General features: G+C 40.6%; 2 protein-coding genes across 4 annotated transcripts in view; both read left to right on the top strand.

Moving 5' to 3' along the window:
- LOC107564004 (serine/threonine-protein kinase SMG1-like) overlaps window positions 1–10684 on the top strand; it is a 41216-nt gene extending 30532 nt beyond the window's left edge. For both annotated transcript variants that reach the window (XM_016248991.1, XM_016248990.1), the window contains exons 48-62: window positions 44–323; window positions 1738–2010; window positions 2141–2375; window positions 2457–2683; window positions 2791–2947; window positions 3451–3640; window positions 3781–4253; window positions 4368–4505; window positions 4591–4923; window positions 5270–5497; window positions 5639–5850; window positions 5944–6044; window positions 6138–6314; window positions 8512–8618; window positions 8713–10684. In XM_016248991.1, the coding sequence (XP_016104477.1) occupies window positions 44–323; window positions 1738–2010; window positions 2141–2375; window positions 2457–2683; window positions 2791–2947; window positions 3451–3640; window positions 3781–4253; window positions 4368–4505; window positions 4591–4923; window positions 5270–5497; window positions 5639–5850; window positions 5944–6044; window positions 6138–6314; window positions 8512–8618; window positions 8713–8790 (3209 nt within the window). In that variant the 3' untranslated portion in view covers window positions 8791–10684. The remainder of the gene's footprint in view (window positions 1–43; window positions 324–1737; window positions 2011–2140; window positions 2376–2456; window positions 2684–2790; window positions 2948–3450; window positions 3641–3780; window positions 4254–4367; window positions 4506–4590; window positions 4924–5269; window positions 5498–5638; window positions 5851–5943; window positions 6045–6137; window positions 6315–8511; window positions 8619–8712) is intronic.
- A 67-nt stretch (window positions 10685–10751) lies between these two features.
- The window catches only part of LOC107564005 (ADP-ribosylation factor-like protein 6-interacting protein 1), a 12031-nt gene continuing 4517 nt past the window's right edge, over window positions 10752–18265 (top strand). The window contains exons 1-2 of one of the 2 annotated variants that reach the window (XM_016248994.1): window positions 10752–10918; window positions 13414–13547. In XM_016248994.1, coding sequence (XP_016104480.1) covers window positions 10883–10918; window positions 13414–13547 — 170 coding nt within the window. In that variant the 5' untranslated portion in view covers window positions 10752–10882. Of the gene's footprint in view, window positions 10919–12397; window positions 12563–13413; window positions 13548–18265 lie in introns of those variants that run through there. The other variant, XM_016248992.1, reaches the window with a different exon arrangement.

Below are 18265 nucleotides of genomic sequence, written 5' to 3'. Positions count from 1 at the left end.
TTACAAATTTATAATTTCTTCCTTTGGTCCTTGTAACCTGCAGGTCCACCCAGCTATGTGCCAGCAACATCTTTCTTGCAGAATGCAGGCCAGGCACATCTTATTAGCCAGTGTGAGGCACTGGAGGCGGAGGTGAGCGCTCTGTTACAGCAGCGGCGCTCTCAGCTGCGTGGCTGTCTCGAGCACCTGCACAGCTATGCCACCGTGGCCTTGCTGTATCCCCGTGCGGTGGTGCTCAGGCACAGAGTTCACATGTGGAAACAGTGGATGGAGGAGCTGGTTTGTGACATGACTGACGATCACTGCCAGACTGTCTATCACCAGTAAGTGCAACTACTGTTTGTCTCTCGAGTTTACCATCAGTCAAAGATATGGTACAACCCTCTACGGACACCTTGGCAATTGAATCGCCATTGGCTAGTAAATTTTTTTAGCTTACTCGCCAGACTGATTGATAGATAGAGATATATATATATATATATATGTATGTATATGTATATGTATATATATATGTATATATGTGTGTGTGTGTGTATATGTATATGTATATGTGTATATATATATATATATATATATATATATATATGTATATATGTATATATGTGTGTGTGTGTGTGTTTGTAAATTGGCATAGTTTTTTTTAAATGCATGAAAGCACATTCTTAACATCAGTCGGTCAAGTATTATAAGATAATCAAGCATTATTTAATGATAGAACTTTAGTCATTAGAATTAAAACTTGATAACCATGTATGAATGCATATTAGTCATTTTAACTGAACTTGGGACTGGTGCTGGTGCTTTTTTGGTCATTCAGTGTTTCTGTAAAACCAAATTGGGAAAAAACTAACAAAAATACTGATAAGATAATGATGCGAATTCTACTAATAAGAACAATATAAAACGCACTAAGGATTAATGAGCTGCTGGATTCATGAATATTAATCGGGTTGTGTGTTCGCTCGAACTGATTTGCTGAAATCAAAACAGGAACTATAATAGGTGAGCGCCAGCCAATGAGATTGCCGTTTGCGCATTAGTTCCGCCCACTACCGAAGAAAGCGGCAGTTCTAAAAAGCTGAAGAATTCCAAAGGAAAGCTGTTATTTTGACAGGAAAATGCAACAAAGAATATCGTTTACATGTAGCGTCAATTCTCTCTCTCTCTGCGTGTGTGTGAGACAAAGCAACGGCGAGTCGTGTGCTTTCACACTAGAGTTTACAGTACGTTAAATACAAGTGCGCTGCGCTTCCATTCAGATGAACTGAAAAATATCACAGATCAGTTGACGGAGAGTGAAACCCTGAAGCACTCAGTCAGAGTGTTTCGGCGAGTGAAAATATATCTGTGGTAAACTTATACTTGGCCTCCAACTCACACACTGGCGAGTAAAATCTGAGAATTTATTAGCCATTGGCTAATATTAGACATCATTTAGTCGCCCAGAGTGAAGATCTAGTCGCATATGCGAGTGATTTACTCGCAATGTAGAGGGTTGTGGTAGATACGTTTTGGCTGCTTTTTCTTCAATAACTGGTCCAACTTCAAATAAAAAAAACGGTTACATTTTATAATTACTCTACCATTTGAAAGTTTGGTCTCGGTAAGATTTTTAAAAATGTTTTTAAAAAGTTTCACGCTCATTGTAATCCATTTTAAAATTTGTAATAACAAAGGTTTCCTTGACTTTTCCATGTCCTTTAATCAGATATCATAAAAATCCTCTTTTCTTGTCAGGTATGAAATGCAGTTTGCACCCCACCCCCCTCCTGCCACATGTCAGTTCCTGTCTAGCATCGAGATGGCGCTGCAGCACCACGCAGCAGAAACCAACACTCGGCTGATGCGGCAGGTAGAGCGTCTGAAGGCAGAGGGCGCCGGTGTGCCCGTTTGTGAGGAGCAGCTGCAGGAGATTGAGCGCTGTATCAAAGTCTTCCTACACGAGGATGCTGAGCTCGGGTCCTTCAGTCTAGCCGGCATCATCGTCTCTGCCCTATGTGCCCTCACTAGGTCTGAATCTTTGGTTTAAAAAAAACTAATTTGTTGCCAATATAATTTTATGGTCCTCCATACCCAAACCCTTTTTTTTTTTCCAATGATCTTAATGGATTAAAGAATTCAGTGTTTCTGTGCTTTGCAGGCGTAACCTGGTGATGGAGGGAGCTGCAGCCAGTGCTGGAGAGCAGCTGGTGGAGCTGACGTCTCGTGATGGTGCCTGGTTCCTGGAAGAACTCTGCAGTATGAGTGGAAACATCACATGTCTTGTGCAACTTTTGCAGCAGTGCCAGCTTCTGTCACATGACCTGGATATCCTCAGTCTTGCCGAGACTTTGCAAGTTGTCTACCTGGCCAATGGTGTCTACACCTGCCTTCAGGTAATTTTGTTAGTGTTTAATGGTATTCAGTGGTTTCAGTGATTGTTTTTCCCCCTCAAACATTTTTTTTCATATTTGAAGGAGCTCAACACAAACTTTCGTCAGATCATCTTCCCAGAGGCTCTGCGCTGCATGCTGAAGGGAGAAAATACATTAGAGACCATGCTAGCGGAGCTCGACGCGCTTATCGATCAGTGCGCAGATGGGGTTTCGCTGCAGGGATTGGGGGAGGTTCTGCAAGCTCACCTTCGTAACACCGCCATGGGCCTGGAGGAGGATCCAGATGACCATTATCTGGATATCACCAGGTAACATGGACAATAGAAATATTTACTAAGCAGTGTGTGAAGAAGCGTGTTATTGTTTTTGGATGGACTTAAACTTTGTGTCATTGTTTTGTGTGTTGTTGTGTCAGGGTTTTACGGGCCCAGTATTCAGAACTGATCCAGCCACGCAGCATGGAGAGCTCTGTGCAGGAAACGCCCAAGATGAGTGCCGGTCAGATGTTGTTGGTAGCTTTTGATGGCATGTTTGCACAGCTGGAGACTGCTTTTGGACTTCTGATTGACAAGGTAAAAAATACTGATTTGTAAAATATATGGTAGTTTGTAATCCCTGTTTGGATAGAGGTGTAATATTGTCTAATATTTGACCACCTGAGTCTGATGTACAGTTGAGATGTTCTGTAAACCTAAACAATGTTTCAAAGAATACAGATGTGAGGGATGTTTTTTCCTCAGTCTGAGAAGTATACACATCAGTTAAATGCCATATGGAGTTTTGTTATGATAGTAATATCTTTCATTGATTTTAGTTTATAATTTTATGTATTTTTGTCTTTAATAGAATAAAACATATTTTCAATGTTTTTTGATGCTATTATTGTGTATTCATATTGAATGGATTCCATAAAAAACAACAGATTGTGACCACAAACAATTGAAGTGGAGAAAGATTTTTTTTTTTTTTTAAAGCATATGACTAGGGGGTGGTGAGGTTTTTCTTCTGTTTTTGTCCCTAGCTGAGATTTATTAGATTAGAGTGGTGTCTAAATGAATACTGTTCTCTGCTCTAGCTGAACTCTATGGATGTGCCTGCTGCCTGGAGAAAGGTGGATGTGATTCGGGAGTCCAGAGCTACGCAGGTCCATTTCTTTGATAATGTGCAGACCAGACAGGTCTTGGATGAGATTTTCTTCCTGAAGAGACTCCAGACCATCCGAGACTTCTTCCGTTTGTGCGGATCATTTGCACAGACGCTATCTGGTAAACATCTAATTGATCATTTCTCAATATTAGGGATGACACATGAATAAAGGAAGGCGTACAAAGTAGCACACAAGAGTAGCATGTCATTGTGCAGAATCAGGCTTTTTATTAGACACCCTTCTCATTTTTTCTAATAGGAACGTGTCCTACACCCACTGATGAGCCTCTACCCTCTAATGGCCCAGTACCCATAGTGAAACCCATGTACCGAGGCTCCACTGTAGTGAGCGAGGACCAGATGATGCGGCCCATCAAAGCCTTCACGGCAGACTTTGTGAGGCAGATGCTAATGGGGCTCCCCACCCAGGCTCTGGGCTTAGCCATTTGCAGTGCTCTCAGTGCCCTCGGCATGGATCTCATAGCCCAGGTGGAGGCCAAGGACTTTGGCGCTGAGGGGAAAGTGTCTATGGATGACCTGTGCAAGAAAGCAGTAGAGCAAGGGGTGCAGGCAGGACGGATATCCCAGCTGCTGCTCAATAGGGCCACAGTGCTGGCCAGCTCCTACGACACAGCCTGGAAAAAACTGGACCTGGTACGACGTCTAGAAGTCAGCATTGAAGCTTGTAAGGTCAGCCTGCAGAGGACTCAACTTCACATCACTATGTTCCAGGTAAGAACCGGTACTCCATTTACAAAAAAATACTACAGATTGCACAGGAATGACCCATGTAATTTTACAAAGCAGCAGTAAATGTGACCTTTACCTTCTGATCTCTGTTATTAGTGGCAGCATGAGGACATTCTCGGTGCGAGGACGCAGCCCATGACTGTCAGTCCCCCGCCTCGTTCCATCATCCTCAGCAACATGAAGAAGAAGCTCTACAAACTCAGTCAGGATGAAGCTTCTATTGGCAGCGTTCAGGTTAAAGCCATTGCACGTTTTGGAGAACATGTCAAAGTGAAATAGAAACCTTATAATCTAAACCGTGTTGGGTTTTGTGTTGCAGGAGAAGTTGGCAGGTCTAGAGGGCAGCATAGAGCAGAGGCTGAAGTGGGCCGGCGGTGCAAACCCTGCACTCGCCCCAGTGCTGCAGGACTTTGAGGCCACTATAGCAGAACGCCGTGCCCTGGTTTTGAAAGAGAGTCAGCGTGCCAACCAGGTTACTTTTCTCTGCAGCACCATTCTCAACTTCGAAGGTCTGCGTACCCGCACTCCAGAAGCCTTGAACATGGATACCACACTTTTTGAACTTGTGAAACGATGCCAGGCCACCTGCTCCTATGCTGCCCAGTTCAGCACTTCTGTTTCCTCTCTGGAACTTCAGCTGCTGCTTAGACTGGTGAGTCTTGCTGGATTTTCAAATGTATTTTTATCGGTATATACACAATCATTCAAGTTCATGAAGTTTGATTTAAAAAAATAAAAAATATCAGTAAAAATAGTAATATTGTGAATATTGCAATAGTTTTAAAATGTATTCCTGTAATGGCAAAGCTGAATTTTCTGCTTTCACTTGTATGATTTAAAACAATTTATTTTAGTTTTAGTTTTTTTATTTTAAATGTATTTAGTCAAAAATAAACCTGATTACCTGTATATTGTCTACTTCTGAATTTGAAACCATTTCACCATAATCTGTTGTTGTGCTCTGTTTTTAATTGAAAAGCATTGGATTGTCTTTGCAGAGTCCTGCCATGGATCTGTCCATTGGTGGGCCTGAGTGGCTTGTGTACGCACAGAATCACCTCACCCAGGAGATGTCCAGTCAGAGAGCCATGCAGGAGGAAAGAGAGCAGCAGCTGGAGAGAGTGACCGAAACCCTTCAGCTGCTGGTGGACTCCATTAAAGGCATCCTGTCCAATCACAACCGCCAACTTGCTGATGTTAAGCACCTCCTGCGTGCCATGGCAAAGGTATTTAATTCTCTGATGCAAAATGGTTGACATGTTTCGTTTATTGGCCACCTCTAACTGCTGACAAATTGGTTTTAAATGTTATAGAATATCTTTCTTTTGTGTACACAATGTAATGTTAGTTGCTTTTCAATTTGGCAGGATGAGGAAAATGCCCTTGTAGAGGGAGAGGAAGTGACTTATGAGGGCAGCGTGCGTCAGTTCCTGTCAGAATACAAGGCATGGCAGGATAATGTGCAGATAGTGCTTTTCACGGTAGTGCAAGCTACAGGTCAACCACGCAGCCAGGAGCAGGTTGAGCTGCTGCAGGAGATCCCTGCCACCCTGAAGGAGCTAAAGGTTCAGAGCCAGAGGTTAGCATTTGTGCTGGATTCAGAACACAACTTGTAAGTTTTCAAGAGTTTTTTTTTTTTTTTGGTTAAACATTTTATTTTATTTTTCCTTAGCATCTACAATGGCTTGGTGAGCTTTGCCTCTCCTCTTGTCACTGAGAGAGGAAGTGACTGTGCAAGTCCCACTTCCACAGTCCAGACCAGCTTTGCTGCTGGTAAGTTTAAAATCTTGCTTTTGTTTTTCTGTAGGTGATTTGTTGAGTTTGATCTCGCTCTCTCTCTCGCACTCTCTCACTCTCTCACAATAGCAGTTCGCTGCAGTGGAGTGAAGACCCAGCCTGACAGCATGTCCCAGAATGCCCGCAAAGCACTTCCTCGAAACTTTGGGACCCCGGTGGACACTCCCCCCAGCACTCTGATGATCAACAGTAAAGGACTGGCCCCAAGCCCCAAAAGAGCCGTGCGGGATCCCAAAACTGGGAGAGGTCAGTTGTGATGCAGATTAGAGGTCGACATATGGGTTTTTCACTGGCCGATATTTAGAAATTAGGGCAGCCGATGACCAATATATGATGCCGATATGTTTGGCCGCTTTTTCTTTTTTTTTTCCCCTTCATCTCATAAAAGTGAGTGAGTAAATGATGATTATTGCAGGGTACAAGATAGTAATAGTAGTAGTAGCCTAATTCAGAGTAATAATACATGGCTCAAAACTTAAGCACCTTCTCAACTTTTGTTTATGTTTGCTGACAGACCAGACTTGCAAATGCGAATTCATTCTCCGCCAGCAGGAGGCACTATTGGAGCGGGAAATATAGCGGTTTCCCCGGTAACGGCTGTAATCAAATAAGCACTGCAATCACAAACGCTACTTTATCAGGCATTACAGGAGAGACGAAATGAAAATGACACCGAAGCTTTTCTGAAGACGGTCGGTTCTTTTCAAAGATATATTCATATAAAAACACCTGTGCTGCATTTTAATTTTGAAACATGCAGTAATCAGTTTATTCAATGAAGTAATAACTCAATGTATGGGAAACAATGGACACTGCTATAAGGCAAATGGCCAAGAGATAACAAAAATAATAGTTCACACATTACACAGCCTGCAGCTCATAACTGCTTAAGAGTGCACTGGCCACGAGCGATGACATCGTGGATGATATTGTCAGACCTACACACACATTTCACGAGGAAAGTTAACGTGCACGTTATAATCAGCCCAGAAGTTTCGTCTGAACTGCATAGTTTCTACTTTCACATGCAAATGACTTGTTGCACTTATGAGTATGATAACTTCCTGGCATCAATTCTAGTAGGGTAAAACGTAATTACGCTTTCGAAATGGTCTGTTTTGCCCGGTCATTATTAGCTGAAACTGTGGGAACAAGAAGCAGCTGCAGAGTGTAAGCTGCTCACGCAGCCAGAGAGAGATTCTCCGGTGATCTGCAACAACGCTTAGCTGCCCGCATATGCGCCTGATTTGCAACACAATCGGCTAATGCCGATTAATTAAAAAATGCCAAAAATTGACAGATTAATCGGCCTGCCAATCGACACTGGGGTTACACCCCTACTCTTTACGAGAAGTGCCATTGGAGCCATAGAGAATCAGGGCCTCGGTTTAACGTCTCATCCGAAGGAACCATGTTATATTTTATTCTAATAAATAAGCTTATATGACACATTTTAGATACCAATTAAATTTTAATTTTTTTTTTACTCCATTCCAATTTCACTACCACAGCAAAAACTACTAGCCATAGAAATATAATGTTCAAACATTAAAGACAAATAAAGAGTCAGTAAATAAGAGCAAGTGAACAAATTACAAGCAACAGTGCAAATGCCTGATTTGCAACACAATCGGCTAATGCCGATTAATTAAAAAATGCCAAAAATTGACAGATTAATCGGCCTGCCAATCGACACTGGGGTTACACCCCTACTCTTTACGAGAAGTGCCATTGGAGCCATAGAGAATCAGGGCCTCGGTTTAACGTCTCATCCGAAGGAACCATGTTATATTTTATTCTAATAAATAAGCTTATATGACACATTTTAGATACCAATTAAATTTTAATTTTTTTTTACTCCATTCCAATTTCACTACCACAGCAAAAACTACTAGCCATAGAAATATAATGTTCAAACATTAAAGACAAATAAAGAGTCAGTAAATAAGAGCAAGTGAACAAATTACAAGCAACAGTGCAAATTAATTTATAGAACAAAGATAGAATTTAAATGGTGCTTTAAATAGCAGACGGGTTGATTTGAAAACGCAAATTCACTCTCTGACAGCAGGTGGTGCTTGATTACCACTAAACAAAGCAGCACTGCGCTTAGTAACTCTACTTAGTAACATTATACAGATGCAAGATGAAAAGAAAATGCCATGTAAACTTTTCTGAAACCAGTAAGTTTCCCTCAGAGATATATTCATATAAACCCCCAATTCAATATTTAGGATTTTTTCCCAGTATTTTGTCATGAACAGTGAGCTGCTCTGCCTGCTACAGTATTTTCTCCTCTTTGCGTCCATCTTCAGCATCTCTGGCCTCTGTTAACGGCCGTTTACACACTTAACTTGAAGCACTTCTCTGATAAGAGATCTTAAGAAATGCATTATCGATTTGAAGCTTTGATAAGATCACTGATCAGCTGTTTTTCCTTCAGCCGTGCAAGAGCGGAATTCCTATGCTGTTAGTGTGTGGAAGCGGGTGAAGGCCAAACTGGAAGGGAGAGATCTGGACCCTAACAGGAGAATGAGCGTCACTGAGCAGGTTAGCATTCCTCCTTTACATATGCAGCCTTACTACTTACTACTGTTTGTATTGTATTGTATTGTATTGTATTTGTCATCTTGCTCTCTTTAAGGTGGATTATGTCATCAAGGAGGCGACAAACTTGGACAACCTGGCACAGTTGTACGAGGGATGGACAGCATGGGTGTGAATGGGATCCTTGTAGATCACTTTGGTCCAGCGAGGGTAGAAATCCACCAAAATCCACTGGGTCTGGGGCAATGGAGCCACAGAGCACCATGCAGGAAAGGGGGGGAGGGGGGTGTAGAGAGCCTCCCTCTGGCCCACACCGGATCCCCGTAGCACAGCTACACCCGGCGATCCAGCTAACACAATGAAATGGGTCTGCATCTGTCTCCCCGAGATGTGTGGGGAGCTCACCAAGATGGGGAGGCGGGGTGGGGGGGACAAAGCACATGCGGCTTGAACTACCCCCCAACCAACCCCTATATCAACACCAACAAATAAACGTCTGTCAACTATCAAAACTAATAGGATTTGCCACAGGGAAAATTTGCAGGAGTTTATCCACTCTTAGAGCAAAGGTCTGCTGTAATTAGCGAGTTTCTAGACCGCATTTGTGCGAGAGTGGAGGGAAAGGGTGATCCGGTCTTGGAGGGATCCTATGGCCTCTGTTTTTGAATGGCTTGGGGTCAGGCACGACTTGCGGCTGGGTTGTCTCCTGCTGGAGCGGGCTTGGAGGGCTGTGTGACCAGAAGGCTCAAAGGACTCCATTTGAAGCCAGAAGGCCTTTGGCAGACCTTAGAGTTCGTTCTTAACCACAAAAAAGACCTTTTCCCTTCAAGTATATATAGAAAACGCTGCAAAAAGAACTTTTTACACCTTCACCAATGTACTGCACAGATTTCACAATTAAAAGGCAAATCGCAAAGTGGCTTTGGGAACATTCACGGTCACGTGTTTCTGAATGTTTGGCACAATGAATGATGTGCTTGGAGTTTGTAAGTGCTCAGTCTCTGATTTGATCGTTGAGTATGACCCAGGCTCAATGTGGTCAGTTTCTAAATGCTTTTTTTCTTAGTATGCATCTCTGATCTTGTTTGTGTATTGTAGATTCTTTCTCCCTTTCCTTCTTTGCTATGGATTTAGTCTAGATTGCTCCTTTTTTTGACTAGCTTGCGTTTTACTGATCTTGACCTAATTTTACATTTTTAGTGGGAGAAATAAGTAAAGGAATAGTGATGTGGTGATGGTTACAATATTGTTGTCTCTTAATGGTTTTACTCCACTTTGTTGGTCAAATAAAACGAATTAAATCTCTGTGTTCTTAAAGTGTTTGCTGTATTTGTTCATGTTTGTCTGATTTTTAGACTTGACATGTTCATACTTAAATTTCATTTTTAACTTGAGTGAAATTGTTTAGACACTTTAGGCTTGTCACAGCAATTCACACTGTCTACCTTCTGTACTGCAATTAGTTTTTCAGGAACAAGTCTTCATTACCCAGTATTAAAAGCAGTGCTGTGACCCCCCTTTCATAATTGGTGAACTATCCCAAGTTGTTGCTTAACCTTGGGTTAATAGTAACCTGATATTGAAAACCTAATTGTTTTTTGAGCATGACACATTTTGCATCCAATTATTAGTAAATGTAGGTTGTTTTTACTTGTTGCTTTAACAGATAATGAGACTTGGATTTGACCTCAGCCATAATAAACTGAAACATTATTTTGATAGTATGTTGAAATATTCAATTGTAGTGAAAACTATATTATGTTGTTATGGTTTAAAATTATAAGCTGTATTAATTTACCAAAACTAACGTTTAGCGCCATCCCATGTTGAGGCTGCCTTCAGTCTTCTCCATTTGTTTTCACATGATTGTACACCATTACAAATCTGGACCCTCTTTAGCATTGTTTGAAGAAATATAAATCTTATTCCATTTTTCTCAAGGTTTATAGTTAATGCATTTTTTTAAGTTCAGCCATTCAACCCTGTTAAGCATTTCACCAAATAAAGTGTACGCACCTTTCACTGATCATTTGTTATGAGTAATGTCGTTACCATTTTAGGCCCTGTAACATATTTATGAACATTTTCCCATTTTATTTTGATAGTGAACTACATTTCCCATGAGTCCTTGTGTTCCGAGTTTCAGATAAAAACATCCTGCATATAACGGTCGCTTCGGTTGACAGACTGCGGCAGTACAGGGGAGGCGCGTTCATATAATCGTGCTGTCCGAGGAACACAAATTCTGAAATACACCAAAATAAACCATGGCTGAGGGCGATAATAAAAGTGCAAATCTGTTGGTAAGTTGCAGTGGCCTGCTGTCGAAATGTATATCTTACTGTGTTTGTCTTAAGCAATAGACTTCTACTGCTGTCACAATCTTAAACCGATTAAAAAAGACTTGACTGGGACCATAAGGCTTAATCTGTCTTATATTTTTAAATGTTGGTCGTGTGAATGCTGCGAATAGAACGTAAACACGACAAGATATATGAACTGCGTGATAAGATGTTAGCAAGCTAATTCAGTGCTAACGAAACGGATTACTCTAGGCTATATCTAGCGTCTTATTAAATGGTTTTATGGAGAATGGATTTGTTTGATATATATTGACGTTTGTATTAAGTATTTGCTTTGGATAAATATTTGTAAATTGCATGAGCGTTGCTGGAGATAAGCTAGCTTAGTTAGGCGAGTCTTTATATCATGGTCTACCGTGGTCATTGTTTTAGAGATTGGTTGTAAAGTCACCAAGAATTCTGGTTGAAGTTTATGCTTTAGCCTTTTAAAATACACTTTAAACATCTAACTACCCATATTTTTACATGATATCCCAGATAAAGGAATTGACTGGGCTGACCCTTTAAACTTGGCCTGCTGGTCTGAACACAGGATTGCACAGTCGCTGTCTTTAAAGCCATTTATGTACTCCTCTTTTACATCATATATGTTAACAACTAAAATATCTCTCTGATAAGCTAATAATTCTCGTTGGTGTCTATTTTAACATTCCTGACGTTCCAGCTGGACGTGCCCATCCCATGACTTTCATGACACTCCCATTGTACAACAATTTCCGATAAACCCATCTCATCTGTTGTTAGTTTTTCAGGAACAAGTCTTCATTACCCAGTATTAAAAGCAGTGCTGTGACCCCCCTTTCATAATTGGTGAACTATCCCAAGTTGTTGCTTAACCTTGGGTTAATAGTAACCTGATATTGAAAACCTAATTGTTTTTTGAGCATGACACATTTTGCATCCAATTATTAGTAAATGTAGGTTGTTTTTACTTGTTGCTTTAACAGATAATGAGACTTGGATTTGACCTCAGCCATAATAAACTGAAACATTATTTTGATAGTATGTTGAAATATTCAATTGTAGTGAAAACTATATTATGTTGTTATGGTTTAAAATTATAAGCTGTATTAATTTACCAAAACTAACGTTTAGCGCCATCCCATGTTGAGGCTGCCTTCAGTCTTCTCCATTTGTTTTCACATGATTGTACACCATTACAAATCTGGACCCTCTTTAGCATTGTTTGAAGAAATATAAATCTTATTCCATTTTTCTCAAGGTTTATAGTTAATGCATTTTTTTAAGTTCAGCCATTCAACCCTGTTAAGCATTTCACCAAATAAAGTGTACGCACCTTTCACTGATCATTTGTTATGAGTAATGTCGTTACCATTTTAGGCCCTGTAACATATTTATGAACATTTTCCCATTTTATTTTGATAGTGAACTACATTTCCCATGAGTCCTTGTGTTCCGAGTTTCAGATAAAAACATCCTGCATATAACGGTCGCTTCGGTTGACAGACTGCGGCAGTACAGGGGAGGCGCGTTCATATAATCGTGCTGTCCGAGGAACACAAATTCTGAAATACACCAAAATAAACCATGGCTGAGGGCGATAATAAAAGTGCAAATCTGTTGGTAAGTTGCAGTGGCCTGCTGTCGAAATGTATATCTTACTGTGTTTGTCTTAAGCAATAGACTTCTACTGCTGTCACAATCTTAAACCGATTAAAAAAGACTTGACTGGGACCATAAGGCTTAATCTGTCTTATATTTTTAAATGTTGGTCGTGTGAATGCTGCGAATAGAACGTAAACACGACAAGATATATGAACTGCGTGATAAGATGTTAGCAAGCTAATTCAGTGCTAACGAAACAGATTACTCTAGGCTATATCTAGCGTCTTATTAAATGGTTTTATGGAGAATGGATTTGTTTGATATATATTGACGTTTGTATTAAGTATTTGCTTTGGATAAATATTTGTAAATTGCATGAGCGTTGCTGGAGATAAACTAGCTTAGTTAGGCGAGTCTTTATATCATGGTCTACCGTGGTCATTGTTTTAGAGATTGGTTGTAAAGTCACCAAGAATTCTGGTTGAAGTTTATGCTTTAGCCTTTTAAAATACACTTTAAACGTCTAACTACCCATATTTTTACATGATATCCCAGATAAAGGAATTGACTGGGCTGACCCTTTAAACTTGGCCTGCTGGTCTGAACACAGGATTGCACAGTCGCTATCTTTAAAGCCATTTATGTACTCCTCTTTTACATCATATATGTTAACAACTAAAATATCTCTCTGATAAGCTAATAATTCTCGTTGGTGTCTATTTTAACATTCCTGACGTTCCAGCTGGACGTGCCCATCCCATGACTTTCATGACACTCCCATTGTACAACAATTTCCGATAAAGCCATGTCATCTGTTGTAAGAGAACTCTTTGTTTAGACACTGTTACTGACTAAAAGCTTTTCTCTAGGCTCAAGAAACGAGTCAGCTGGAAGAGCAGCTTCAAGGATGGGGAGAGGTCATCCTGGCTGGAGATCAGGTCCTGCGCTGGGAGAAGCCGTGGTACCCAGCAGCATTAGTGGGCGCCACCACAATCCTGTTCATGTGAGTCTGCGGTTCATAGCATGCATTAGAGCTACTTCTTGACTTAAGGCCTAATCTTTCACTTTAGTTAATTGGATAAGGTTAAAGGATTAGTTCACTTCCAGAATAAAAATTTCCTGATAATTTACTCACCCCCATGTCATCCAAGATTTTCATGTCTTTCTTTCTTCAGTCGCAAAGAAATTAATGTTTTTGAGGAAAACATTCCAGGATTTTTCTCCATATAATGGCGTCAATGTGGACCAACAGGTTGAAGGTCCAAATTGCAGTTTCAAAGGGCTCTACACGATCCCAGCCAAGGAATAAGGGTCTTATCTAACGAAACGATCTGTCATGTTCTAAAAAAAGAAAAAAAATGTATGTACTTTTTAACCACAAATGCTCATCTTGCACTAGGGCTGTGTATCACCAACAATGTCACGATACTTATCACGATACTAAAGATACGATGTGTATCACGATACGGGTCAATTTTGGAATTACATTTATTTTGAGCAGAATTTCGTGACGGTAATATTTGTTTATTGTACATTGAATAGCCAGTGTTATCACGGTTTTGATAACTGAAAAACAATTTTGCTTGGTCATTAACAAACAACAATATAACTTAAGTGAAATAAAAAAAAAACTTAGAATAGATCTTCCTTCTGCATTTTAAGTCTCTGACTCAATAACTTAAGTATAATGCCAAGTGCTGAAACATGTCAACAAGGCTCAATGGCTGAACAAAACTTGAAACACATTCCATAATAGCAACAAAAAAAAACTGTAACAATCTTTAACTTTCTCAAACACTTCACATTTTAAACACCTTCACATTTTGGTCTCAAGTGGTGGAATGTGCAACACAAACATCACTTTACATAATTACACCTTCAGATTTTTAAGCAGAAACATCAACTGATCAACATGCTCAGGGTTAAGAGTACTCCTCTTTGCTGTAATGATATCTCCAGCAGTGGAGAACACCCTCTCTGCTGCTACACTTGCACCAGGGATACAGAGGGTACAGCTTGCCAAGTTTGATAGTAATGGGAAATCAGACTGGTGCTCCTTCCACCAGATGAGTGGATCTCCTGTAAGAGGTAATGCCTCTGTATTTCCTGACTTCATCAGAGGCCTGATTATATGGTGACACCGGTGGATGTTTTGTTTTGGGAGGGGGAAATTAATCTCCAAATAAGTCCTCAAGAGCACAAGCGTCCACTTTCTTTCTCAGCATGCTTTCTGTTCTGTTTTTCTTCATTATTCTGGTTCTGAAATAATCATAACATGGCATTGTAATTAATAACTTTTACAGATCTCATGTAACCCACATTAATAAAAACTAAATATTTTCAGTTGATCTCCAACAAAACATTTTTACAGTGTAGATAGATAAAAACATATATGCAGTGTAAAATAAGTTACCTATAAAACCAAGTAATAAGACAATAACTAGCATTATAATATAACTAGCTGATATAATGAACATTAACTAGTTTTCTGACAGTCGACCATTGCAAGTGAAGTCTGTGATGCCTCCATTGCCATTTTGGTGTTGACATCATGTCTGTTCTCCTCCTCCAAAAAGGGCAGTGCTTTAAAGCGTGGATCCAGCGCTGAGGTCATGTTCAGAAAGGGTATTTCATGCTCATATCTTTTCTCCAGATCTCCAGCAACAGCGATCTTTATGTCCTGCGTCACTGCCGAGTCAGTGTTTTCAATCTGAGTGCCGCGACTTAACTGAGCATGCAAAGGTGCGATGATTGAAACCATAGGGGTTTTCTCATCCGACATAACGTGCGTTGCCAATTTAAGTGGCTTCAGTGCATTTATTACATCTTCAGCACAGGTTATGTCTGCTTCTGTTAATGTCCACAGATCTTTTGCATTTTTCCGCACCTCAGCTGAGAGTAATGCAGCACAAATTGCAGGCTGTTGTTCTACGAATCGCTCCAACATGTCATGTGTGCTGTTCCACCTCGTGCAGACATCGGTCATCAGCTTATGCTCAGGAAGGCCAAGTAACTTTTGCTTCTCGTGCAGGACATGGCAGGCGATTTGTACTTTTCCTAAAAAATTTTGTGATGTTCCGAACTCTTCCAAGAAGATGGGAAACTGTCGGTAACATCAGAGCCCGTTGAGCAGCCAGGTTCAAACAGTGCACAAAGCATCTCACGTGAACTAATTTGGCTATTTCTGCAGCTACTGACATATTAGATGCATTATCAGTCACTAGCACTGGATCTTTGTCCTTTTATTCCCGATTCGTTCATCACATCTTTGAGCAAATCTGCCATGTTTGCTCCTGTGTGATTGTCAAACATTGCTCTGGTCTGCAGAACGTTCGAGACAAGTTCCCATTGTGGCGTTATGTGGTGGCAAGTTATCGTAACATATGACTGGGTTGCTTGCGAAGTCCACGCATTGCAGGAAATGGAAACTCCCTCTGCAGAAGAGAGTGACAACAGAACGTCTCGTTTAACTTCATCATACAAACGAGGAATTGCCGTTTCTGTTAAAAACTGACGTGTCGGTATTGTGTAACGTGGCTCACACTCGTGAAGTAATTGTCTGAAGCCGTTATTCTCGACAACGCAGTATGGCCGTAAATCCTGACACATGAAACGCATTAAAGCATTTGTTATATTCTGAGAGTGCTGAGACGTGGATGGGAGTTTCGAGTTAAAAACATCGGGTAAGGTTGGCTGCTTCTGAGACGACAGGTGTGTGCTGCTACCTGCTCCGACCAAGGCTAGGTGGTCTGGATGATGTCTCATCATATGCAGAGAGAGGTTTGTCATGTTGCCGGAATACTTAACTTTTGCTTTGCAGTTCTTGCATATGGCATGACTCATGTCTAATGTCTCACTCTCCGGTTGAGTGTAAAACCCAAAATTGTCCCATATTTTTGATTTTACTTTTGTCTGCAGTGGCAGAATCCTCTGATCCATTTTGAATAGTGCGCTGCTGCCACTCGACGTCACATGATGTGGCAGTATCGATACAGCAGCAGCTGTATTGATACGCGCATTGTCAGGAGTTCATGACGATGTATCGCTGTATCGATATTCTGAGCACAGCACTATCTTGCACTAGCTCGACTTCACGCATTATGTAATCACTAGGGATGTACCGATACTGGTATCTGTATCGGGCCCGATACTGAGCTCCTGTACTCGTACTTGTTAAAATTACCATTTTCTAAACTATAGCGAATAAACGGTGATAATGTGAGAAATGTTGAAGGTGTCAATTTTGATTTGACTGTCTATTTGATAAATGAAGTTAACCAACTAACATTATACTCTTTTGGTTTCTGTACCCAATATTTAAAAAATTTACAAATGCAATAAAAATATTGGTATCGGTACTCAGTATCGGCAAGTACAAAAATAAAAGTATCGTATCGGGCGAGTACTGGAAAAAAGTGGTATCGGTGCATCCCTAGTAATCACGTTGGAAAGGTCATGAGTGATGTAGGCAGAAGGAGTGTTAGGGGGTGTGCCCGAAGTGTGAATCCGTATTTAGAAAGGCATGGAAAACAAATAACATTTGCTAACGGTTGCCTGTTACATTACAGTACTTAAAATTTCACTTACCACATAAACAGAGTTAAGAGAGATGACTGAGGTTCATAAAGGCACGGAAAACAAATAACGTTTGCTAACGGTTGCCTGTTACATTACAGTACTTAAAATTTCACTTACCACATAAACAGAGTTAGGAGAGATGACTGAGGATGATGGCGAATGATTTGCAGATTCTGAGCACCACTGACAAACATCTAATCTTGTAAAATGTGTGGTAAGTACTGCCGCTCCATAGTATAAACCGAGTACATGCGATCGCGAATAGGGATGGGCGATATGGGCTTTAAAATATATCACGATAATTTCTGATATTTAATTCGATAACGATATCAATGACGATAATTTAGGGAATCCTGTTTCATTAGAGAAAAGTATTATCTTTCCTATTTTTACCCAAAATAGGGTGTTGTGAGCATTACTGAGTACACTCTTAATGTAATGGCCCTTGCGCAGAAACTCCTCATATGCATAGCAGAAGTAATGCTCCAGGAAGAAGTATCCAGTGCTGAATAAAACGCAGATAGAGAAATTAACTGAGGAAACCTGAAGACAATAAACATGCGATTGCACAAAATATATGGTATGTGTTCTTCAAGCAATCTTGGGTATTATCAACCGATTTTGAATCGTCACATATTTGAATCGATTTTCAACCGGCTCGCAGTTAGTCGTTACATCCCTAGACAACAGGTTTGTAAACGACTCATACACATGTAAAACTGTGTCGCACACGTGCTACTGTAGTACATTTACTCAATGCTCAGACCGATTTTTGTCACACTGTACAGCCCTATCCAAACCTGTTCCAGATTGTAGAAAGAGCTGGTCAATTTCACATCCGCCTTCCTTCACGTCACTCCACACAGTCGCACACAGAAATATGTCAACAACTAGACTTTATCGTTATTATCGCGGGAAGATGAATTCTTATCGTGTGGAGAATTTATACCGGTATATCGCAAACGATAAGATATCGCCCATCCCTAGTTGGGAATCGAAAATCGATTCCGATTCCAGAATCGGATAATTTATTTTCTTCTTCTTCATCTGTGAGGACCGGACCTAGCGATCTGTCAGGACCTTGCTCGCTAATCTAAGCGCTCCAAAGTTTGGCAACATTTGCGATCAGAAGCCAAAAAAAGC

This window comes from Sinocyclocheilus grahami, unplaced genomic scaffold (assembly GCF_001515645.1).
Source record: "Sinocyclocheilus grahami isolate Dianchi unplaced genomic scaffold, SAMN03320097.WGS_v1.1 scaffold901.1, whole genome shotgun sequence".
In the NCBI taxonomy this organism is placed as follows: domain Eukaryota; kingdom Metazoa; phylum Chordata; class Actinopteri; order Cypriniformes; family Cyprinidae; genus Sinocyclocheilus; species Sinocyclocheilus grahami.
The sequence above is the reverse complement of the archived record's forward strand: the minus strand, read 5'-3'. Positions and strand labels throughout refer to the sequence as shown.